Source organism: Lepidochelys kempii, chromosome 2, assembly GCF_965140285.1.
Source record: "Lepidochelys kempii isolate rLepKem1 chromosome 2, rLepKem1.hap1, whole genome shotgun sequence".
NCBI classification, from domain to species: domain Eukaryota; kingdom Metazoa; phylum Chordata; order Testudines; family Cheloniidae; genus Lepidochelys; species Lepidochelys kempii.
The window spans coordinates 3,302,506-3,312,284 of NC_136381.1; the positions used below are offsets into that span (position 1 = coordinate 3,302,506).

General features: G+C 50.8%; 1 protein-coding gene across 2 annotated transcripts; it reads right to left on the bottom strand.

The window, feature by feature from the left end:
• Positions 1 to 6,574: 6,574 nt before the first annotated feature.
• On the bottom strand, positions 6,575 to 9,354 carry LOC140906281 (uncharacterized). Of its 2 annotated transcripts, none has more exons than XM_073329922.1 (2): positions 9,272 to 9,354; positions 6,575 to 8,881 (listed from the first exon to the last, which is right to left on the bottom strand). In XM_073329922.1, exon 2 carries the CDS (start codon positions 8,776 to 8,778, stop codon positions 7,582 to 7,584), a length of 1,197 nt encoding a protein of 398 aa, XP_073186023.1. In that variant the 5' UTR covers positions 8,779 to 8,881; positions 9,272 to 9,354; the 3' UTR covers positions 6,575 to 7,581. The 2 variants fall into 2 exon arrangements, with proteins under 2 accessions (XP_073186023.1, XP_073186024.1); XM_073329923.1 differs by having other exon boundaries at positions 6,575 to 8,878; positions 9,272 to 9,350.
• Positions 9,355 to 9,779: the final 425 nt, after the last annotated feature.

Here is a 9,779-nt window from a genome sequence, read left to right on the forward strand (position 1 = left end):
CAGGTATAACCTCCAATCTCCTCCAGCTTATAATAGTCAGCAGAGTTTATATGTTCTTCAGGACACAGGCCAGCTGAGTAAAGCGCCCTATGGCACTGTAGCTGTATATTAATAAATAAAGCCAGCAGAGGGTTCCCTGCTCCATCTGTTCAGACGAGGAGGCCAGTAGGAATATACCTAACTTGACCTGGCCAATGCACAGAGCCACAATTCCTTGCATTCAAGGATCTCAGTGCAATTTCTGTGCATTAATGGAGTCAGCCTTAAAATATCCCCAGACGGCAAAGAAGCCCCCAGCTTGACTTTCCGATCTCAGGGGGCGTCTCTAGCAACACAAAGCCCTATTCACAAGGAACTAAAGCTAGTCTGACCGGAGCCGGAGGCAACAAACAGTGTCCCATGGCACTGCTGTTAGAGAGGCACTTTTCAGAGCAGAACAGCATTGCACTACACCTTGCTTTTGGTCTATGAGACTTGTTTTACTCTTTGAACATGTCAGATCCACTTAGCAAACAGTGAGATGGACCATGGGGGATTCTGTGGTTTCTTTCAGCCCAGTGGCTTGGGAAATTTTTGCACTAGACTGGGCAAAATATTAGCAAAAGAATAGGCACTGACGAGGAGATGGATTGCATGACCTCCTAGGTCAGTTTCATGTCTATCTTCTATGAGTCAGTTAAAGCCAACATGCTCTTCTTGTTATGCTACAGCTCAAGGCAATCCAGCTCAGAGGAAAGGGCCTATTAGCAATTTATACTATTGTTGCAGCCACAACAAAAATGTTATAGACCCGGCCTAAGCAGCTGCAGCACTGGCTGGTGGTTGGAACAGAAGCCTGAGGTCTTGAAGACCAGCGTTCATTTCTGCCTAGGACTCTCCTGGTAGCCTTGAGCAGGTCCCTTAATCTCTTTGTGCTTCAGTTTCCTCTGTCAAACAGCAACAACAACTATGCATCTTTGTAAAGTGCTTTGAGATCCTCAGCGGGAAGATGTTGTATAAAGGCCAGTTATTATTATTTGTATCCTGGTTTTTAAGCGATAGACAGGTGGAATACATCTTTTAAGGTATTTAGAATGGGGAAGATAATCCCAACCCTATTCCAACACCTGGGTGTGTGTGTGTGAGGGGGATTATATTTAATTTAGACTGCACACCCCTTCCTTGTTTTTATCGTGGGAGGGGAACCCCCAGCACATTTTGGGGCTTTTGGAAAACAAATACTAAGGACTGAGCTCGTTCTGTTTTGCAGTCTCTTAAGTACCCCTGGCAAAGCAATGGTGCCTACCTCAGTGTGGGATGCACAGAAGACATAGCCGGGGGAACTGTGACTTGAAATGCCAGGACAAGCAGCATGGACAAATGATGGGCACTGGGCCAAGTATCATGAGGATCTGGGATCTATTCCTGACTCGCTGGGTGACTCCAGACAAGTCACGTCACCTCTCTGTGTAACCGTTTGCCCACTCATAACATGGAGATGTTCGCCCAAGGTGTTCCTTAGTGTGCTTTGTTTGGGTCAGGATCCCTCACCTGCCACAAAACAGCCCTTTAAATTAACATTTTGCTCCTGTCCTGTACTGTTTCCCCTGCATCCAAGCTCTTAGCAAGCACAAATGAACTATGCCTCTCTGCACCTTTGTACAGATGGGGAAACTGAGGCACAGAGAGGGAAAAGTCACTGATACAAGGTCATTCAGCAAGTCAGTGGCAGAGCTGGGAATAGAATCCAGGCATCCTGCCTCCCGTCCCATGTGCTAACCACAAAAAAGCCCTCCTCCCATTAATTCCTTTTCCTACCTTTTTCCCTACAAAATGGGTAGTGCTGCATTAGAGATTTGGAGGACATTAGCTACCCAGCTATATCATGCTTTACAAACACTCCACTCCCTGGGAGACAGGTACGCCTATGCCCATTTTACAGATGATAAAACTCAGATTGCCCAAATGAGTTAAGGTCAGAGCTGGTAGATCCCAAGATTCTTAGTCCCATGCTCTGACCATCAGATCATGCTGCCTCACTGTTGTATGTAAACCATGGAATTTCTTTCTTCTATGAGCACCAGCATTAAGGGTTTCTCCTGCCATACAATCTGCTAGCAGTGCTCGCTGAAGAGCTTAAGGTTGCAGCGAGGAGGTTTGAAAGTGAACAGAGGTGGAGTGCAAAACAGCATTCTAAAGCTGGAGCTACACCTCTTTGACTCCTCATTGCTGCATCAGTTCATGCCTTCAAGGATATACCTCATTTCTTAGCGTGCATGGACAATGCTCTGAGATCAGCCTGTGCCCTATGCCCAGCAATTGCTGGGAGAAAGAAATAGCTGAACTGCATGTATCTAAACTCTGCTCCGGCATATGAACGTAACTGATGCACTGTTTGGGAAGCAATTGTTCCTCTCTAGTCAAATCACTTCCAAGAGCGATTCCAGCGCCCTGACCAAGCCAGCCCTAAAATCCTTCATTTCTAGGCACCTCAGCTGTTGGAGAGAAGAGTCTCTTAGTGCTGAGCCTGCCCAAGAAGCGATCAGCTCAAAAACGTAAGAGAGGAAAAGGTGCTGATAGCACAGAGTCTGATTGCTAGGAGGGGAATCCCACAAAACATCTGTACACGCCTCAGGGTTAGGGCCTAGGCAACTTTAATTCAGTTATGGATATTGAGGATTATAATTCCTGGGGCATTTCCTATTGATGATCAATGCTGGTTAATTGAAGTACATTTCTAGTTCACCAGGAAGGTGTGTGGCAAGAACCAGCTGAGAGGAGTTTAAAAGGCACTCTGTGGTTTGAGAAGTCCCTACCTTGTTTAGGAAGCACAGCCTTGTGGTTAAAAGGCACAGGGAGAGTCAGCACATCTGGTTTCTTGGGGAATTTAGCCAAGTTGCTTCACTTCTCTCCATCTCCGTTCCTCCATGCTTGGAAGGGACCCGTACTGACCTAGCTCCCAGGTTAGGCTGTTAATGTCTGTTAAGTGCTTCTGAGTTCCTCCGATGGAAAGAATAATTGAAGCATTAAGTGTATTTATAGTTGAGACATAGCATCATTCTCAAGGTTGTAGCAATGTAGCGCTGGGTAGCAGTGCAGCCTGAAATGCAAACGAGGTGAGTGCTAAGAGGACAGTTTGTTAACCATTTGTCCTTACCACTTCTATAGATAAGTGACAGACATGTAGGCTCCCAACAGAGCCTAGAACAGCAAGCGCTGGTCATTAAAACAGCAGCCTGTATGATTCAAGTGTTAACGTGAGCCATTTGACATCTGATCAATAATACAGACGCTTCTCTGCAGCACAATTCTAAACACAGATTGGGCATACAGCACAGCTGAAGGCAACCACTGGATCTCTCTTGTTACTGCTGAAAAGTTGAGGTAGCTGTTCATTTGATTGGGTATGCCTTTAGTGGGCCAGATTCTGACTTCACTTACACAGACGGAAATGTAAAATATCTCCCTTGAAGTGAAAGGAGTTATTCTGGATTGAGACAAGAACCAAATGCAAGCTTGTCTGCGTGAAACTAGGGAGCATAACCAAAACTACTTCAATGACACGTTTTTACTCTTCAGTATTCAGCCCATGGTTAGCAAGTAACATCGAAATGCTCCTTTGGTTCAGAGAGAACCTACTAATCCCAAAGAGGTTTGGGATGGAAACAAGGACACAGTTTGGCAGCTTCAGGCCTAAAATCTGATCATTGCGTTAGAGTTTAGAACTGGACTGGACAGGGGAGAGCAGTACTGTTGGTATCTATTCCAACCTAGGCCGATGTAGAAGATGGACTAGCTGGTCTCTCCAATCACCTAACTCTATACCCGCTTAAAACTACTGTCAACTGAGAAAGATTCTCACACAGTCCACATGTTTGTGATGCTATGAGTGATGGTGACACTTCCAGTCCAAGCCCTTAATTTTCTGGTGAAAAATGTTCCATTTGGATTGAAATGTCTCATTTTGTTCTCAGCGAAGTGATTTACAACGGGTAAGAACTGCTTTCAGAAGTTTTGGGAATCTTAAAAGAAACCAACCACAACTCAGTGGATTTTTTTAAAATTTAATTCACATCTGGACTGGAAGGGTTTTTTTAAATTTCAGAAGATTTTGTTTGCCAGAAGCTGGGAATGGACGACAGGGGATGGATCACTTGATGATTCCCTGGTCTGTTCATTCCCTCTGGGGCACCTGGCATTGGCCGCTGTTGGAAGACAGGATACCGGGCTAGATGGATTTTTGGTCTGACCCCAGTATGGCCGTTCTTATGGTTTTTAAGAAACAAATGAATTACGAGCAGAGAACAGACGCACCATAGAACTAATCCTGCAACTGAAAGAGAAAGGGGCTGTGATCTTTGTAAAATCCCGTTGTGCTGTGATCACAAGATACAGGGCATGGCTGAACACTCAGAACAGCGCAGCACTGGGCTTGGAGAAGGGTCTGGATGATTCAAGGAATTTGTAATGGGACACACGGCCTCCACTTCTAGGGCACCAGTTCACATGACCCACGCCAGGTAACAGCTTCAGTGATGGCTATGCACGTTTCCGATGACCAGTGGCCTAAGAGAAGGAAGTTGTTTCTCTGTCCAGTTTCTAAATGGCATCACAATCAAAACCCTCGCTGGCAACTACACTCAAGAGAGCAAAATGTAAAGGAGCCTAGACTCTTCTCGGGCCCCTAAAGGCGATCCCCTGTCCAGGACAAGGGGGATCTTACACTGCACTGCTCGGAGTGGAGCTGTCCGGGAACAGAGGACTTCAGCCTTCAAAGGGGATGGTGGGGAGCGCTACCTTGAGCTCCATGCAAGAGAGAGCACGTCTGGAGTGCCTGGCTGCTTCAGACCACACACACTGAACTGTATGTTCATAAAGGTCGCCACGTAGCTCAGGGAAGTGGAAGTGCTGCAGCCTCCCTCCTCAAGCAGGTTGCGTCTTTTCCAACAGCACAGATAGGATGCTTTACAATGCATTCAGCAGCCCCTCTGCCTGCAGGAGCACGGGGGGAACGAAGGCAGCATGGCCACACACCCTTGTGGGACAGTCAGACTGAGGTCACGCAGGCACTGCGACCAGGTCAGGGACAAGCAGCACTTGGCTACTATGTTCCAGTACAACATAAGACAGAACTACCTCTCTCATGGACTGACCGTTGTGTCTGTACAGCACCTAGCGTAATGGAGTCCTGGGCCAGGACTGGGGCTCGGAGGTACAATCCTGTCTCCCCTTACCCTACACAGTGTGACCAAACCACAACCCCCATCGAGCACAGCTGTATGCAGGAGGAACAAAAACCACCGTCACTCTGTGCGCATTACTGATGTGCCCATAGCCATGGGAATCACTTCAGGCTGCAGAGCCCCACAGTTCCAATCTATTCTGTACTACAGAGTTTCTTCTACCGTGCTCATCATTGTATCTGAGCACCTGCCTGAGTGCATTAAGCAACATAACCACACATCTGTAATGCATTCACTCTCATCCTCTCCCTACATGCAGGGGAGTGTTTTCTTTTGCATAGATACACACACACTGCAACATGTTTGTTAGAGAAAGCAAGGCAATGTGCTCAGAGCGGATGGTGGGGAGGTTTGGGGTGGTCCTTGGTGCCTGGGGGTGGGGGTTCATTCCATGGGCTCAGAGTGATTGCTGAGGAGGCTCTGTCTCCTGCACAAACAAGCTTTATCCTCATTGTTGAGAGTCCCATGGTGCCAGAGGAATGGAGTTGTCAATCAAGGTTTGCATCCTGGAGCTTTAGGTTCTTTTAGATACCCTGGGTCCAGGCTATGACGATGAGGACCAAGACCTTGAACCTGATTCGATGTTCTTGGGGAAGCCAGCATCATGAGCAGAGGAGAGGAGTAACGTGTTCCTGGCAGCCAGTGTTGCTGTGCTCCCTACCATCCTCACGGACCCACTGTGGGGATGGAGATTGCAATCGCGATCAGCACTGCTGGCACAGAGACAAGCAGAGCTCCTGGAGGTGAACATGAAATGCTCTTAGGGCTTGTGGCAGGGAGGGCTGTGAGAGAGGGAGCGACAGGAAAAGCAAAGCACATTTTCAGGCATCAGAAAGTGGCAGGAGACACAGGAGGGCCCCACTCATTTGACTGAAGCTACAAACAGATGTGGGGTAGGACCCTGATTATTTAGTTGTCTAACTGTAGTGCCTAGGAGCCCTAGTCATGGACCTAGGTGTGCTAGGTGTTGGACAAACCCTTACTTGGGTCAGTTGCGCCAGAGGCTACCCGCGGCTTTTGGCTCAAGCCTCCTGAGGGAAAGAGAATCAACAGCAGCGGAGACCACACATGGGAATCACCCCTGCCAGCATTTGACAACGAAGCTCCCTCTTCCCCAGCCACTTGTGCAGTCTGAAATAACTCTGGATCTGCCCCCTCACCACAGCCTATGAAACAGACCCCAGCACAAAGCCATGTCGTCTTCCACACCATGTCCCACAAGGAGCATCACCGCTACAAAGCCAGGATTACACATATGCTCCCTCCAGGGTAGGAGGAGGCTACTACGAAACAGATCCAACCATTAGTAAGAATTCCTGGCCCAGTGCAGAGTTAGAACAGACTGACAGAGATGCGGCTCTTTTTATCTTTATTAGGGTCAACTCAGCACTTGGCCACCAGCATCAGAGAAACCGTCTGGGAATGGATATGTCTGAAGAATCAGTCAGGTTATGTATCGGCATAACAAAGTAAAGGGTGCCTTCTGCTGGCTGGGAAATGGCACACATCCATGTTCCTCCACGATCTAATACTACTTTACATTTTGGCAGCACCGAAGTCCAAGGGTCTAAAGGCCTCACCATCTTCCTAGAGAGGCAAGTTTGGCTTATTCCCATTTTAAAGATGGGACCCTGAGGTTCCTAACTCGAGACCCCTTGGTCCTGATTTGCAGAGCTGCTGCGCTCCCACAACTTGCACGATAGCTCGAGTCAGGCACCCAAAATTAGAGGCTGCTTTTGAAAATGAGTCTAAGTAATATGTCCAAAATTAATGACAGTGACTGGAAAAGAACCCAGGAAACCCAACTCCCCTGCTGTAACCAGCTGATAACACTGTCTAGCTAAGAGCATGGAACTACCCTGTGACTGTGTCAGACAGAGGTTCATGGGGGTCTGAGCTCAAAAGGTTACAAATTCTACCTTCACTTCTGCATCAGCGCATTTAGACAACCAGGGCACCCGTGTCTGGCTGCAGCTCTGTGATTTTACTGTGTGCAGCACTCAGAGCCCTTCCTGTTACGTAAGGAGCACAGGCCATCACTTATGGGCCATAAAGTGCACTTATAAATGAAAAGCAGAGACCAGCTGTGGGGAACAGAACATTTACTCTGTCTTGGTAGAAGGGAAACAGAGTGTCCTTCTCTCTAAACATCCCTCAGTCAGCCTCCCATTTTGAGCAAACTCTGGGCCCAGATGTAGCCTCTCCTGAAACCTGACAAATGCTAGGCCCAGAGACACATAGGCCACCTGGTCCCTCCCAAGGCAACACATAGTCTCTTCATGCTATACACCCCCTCCACTGACACCATTAGATACGAGAGAATCCAGGTTCTCCTTTCTGTTCCCTTCACCATCAGTCTTTACAGTAACCACGTGTCCGAGTGCTGAACACAGTAGCATGATTGCAGCAGCAAGGCATTCAGCTCCTTGTATGTCTGCTCCCGCCAGTGCGGCAGCAACACCTGGTTGTTGAACACCCGAAGGTTGGGCGTGCCACTCCGTAACAGGCTGTACAGACAGGACCAGCGGCTCTGAAGAGACAGCCTCGTCCTCCGGTTCAGGATGATGCCCCGAACCGTCTTCTTGATCCTCAGCACTCTCAGGGAGGGCAGGTCGAGGTGACAGAACACCAGGCCACGGCTCTGGGACACGTCCAAGTACTCCAGGGATCTGGATTCCAGAGAATAGGAGATGCCCAAGTCTTTGACTGGCACCAGCACATGAAGGATGAGAGTTTTGAGGTTGGGTAGGGCTTTGGTGAGATCTTGCATGATCTCTGGGCAAACCCCTTTGAAGCTCCAGAAGTATTTCAACTCTAAGGTGTGAAGCTGCTGGAACTGGGTCAGCATGGCAACTGAGTATGCAGACCAGTCAAAGGGCAGCTTCATCCTGGTGAGCTTTGGAGATCTCTGGATAAACTTCTCCAGAAGGGTCTGGAAGTTGCTGATCTGGTCCATTTTGGTCAGGCTGACCTGAGTCATACTGCAGGTGCCTGGCGGGTAGAAGTCTGGGGGTTCCAAGTGAGTCAAGGTCCAGTTGAGCTCCAGCTCCTGCAGCTCCCCACAGTGGACAGTGTCCAAGAAGCGTGAAAGGAAGTCAGCCCATTTGGTCTTCTGGTCACCCAAATCAAAGCTGGCCCTGAGGACTAACAGGCTAGCACTGCGAGAGCTCAGGTGATAGGCATACTGGTGGACCCACTCTTTCCATCTCTCAAATTCTCTGGCAGAAACCAGCACCAAATCCATGCCTGACTGGAAGGCCCCCAGTCTCATGAAGTCAGCCACCCTCCAGAGCCTGGGGGTGCGGATCAGCTTGCTCCAGGCTTCACAAACCAGGGCAGCTGTGCACTTCTCCACCTCGGAAAGGAAAGAGAAGACATGGAGCTGACAGTCCACTGGCAGGAAGCTGAAGGGAAAGTAGGCTGGACTCCTAGTCCTGCGACTCAGCTGCATGCGGCACCCTGAGCCCGCCCTGGCCACGACTGGGGTTCCCGTGGCAGTGACCGCAGCCAGCTGAGGGGGGGCCGCACGCTGACAATGTTTCCTTTTCCGAGGCATCGTGCCCAGCCAGCCACAACCCAGGCCCCACCCAAGGCAGAAGGTCAGTGGCAATGATGCTCAACTAGGCACGTCCGAGGGAGGCGTGGCTGGCTGAGTCCTGCTGAGAGAGCACGACACCCTGTTACACAGGACGGACCAGAAACCCCCATCAAACCCCCCCTCCAAACTTCACAGCACCCGGTGCCCTGCAGCCAGATGGCTCAATCGCTCTGGGATCGGGGGGGGGGGGCATGGCCTCCCTGTTGTCTTCCACCTTCCTCTCTGGATTGCTACCCATCCCCCTCCCCCAACCCTACCTCCCCAGCTTGCCCGCTTCGGACCGACCGACCTCTCCACCCCCCCTCTGGCAGTACTGCTTTCTGCCCCCCCCCCGGCAGAGCCCTTCCCCCAGCCTCCCAGAGCAGCCCCTCCCCCAGCCTCCCAGAGTAGCCCCTCCCCCAGAGCAGCCCCATATCCTCCCCTCGTACAGCCCTGACCCCCTCCCACATACCTGCTCCCCCGCCCCGGGCTCTGAACGGCCCCTCCCCTTGCTGCCCGCATTGTTACGGGCTCTTCCGGGTGCCCAGCCCACACAGCGGCGCGCTCCCTGTAGACGTCATCAAATAGCGACAGGGGCCGGAGCAGCGGAGAGGTGAGGCCAGAGCGTCCCTCCGGCGCGCCCCTCGCCCCCTGCTGGCGGGCCCCGGCACCGCCCGCCCCTAGCAGAGGGAGTCAAGTTCCCCGGGGCGGGTCAATGCCCCCCCCCACTCCGCAAGGCGCATCCCCAGGGTCCCCCACGGCTGGGCCCCGAGCTCCCCGCCGCCCCCCCCCTGCAAGGCCACGGAGGGTCGCCAACTTTCTAATTGCAGAAAACCGAACACCCTGCCCCGCCCCTTCTCTGAGGCCCCACCCATGCACCGCCCCTTCCTTAATGCCCCGCCCCTTCTCTGAGGCCCCGCCCCTTCTCTGAGATCCCGCCCCTTCTCTGAGGCTGCACCTATACACCGCCCCTTCCTTAA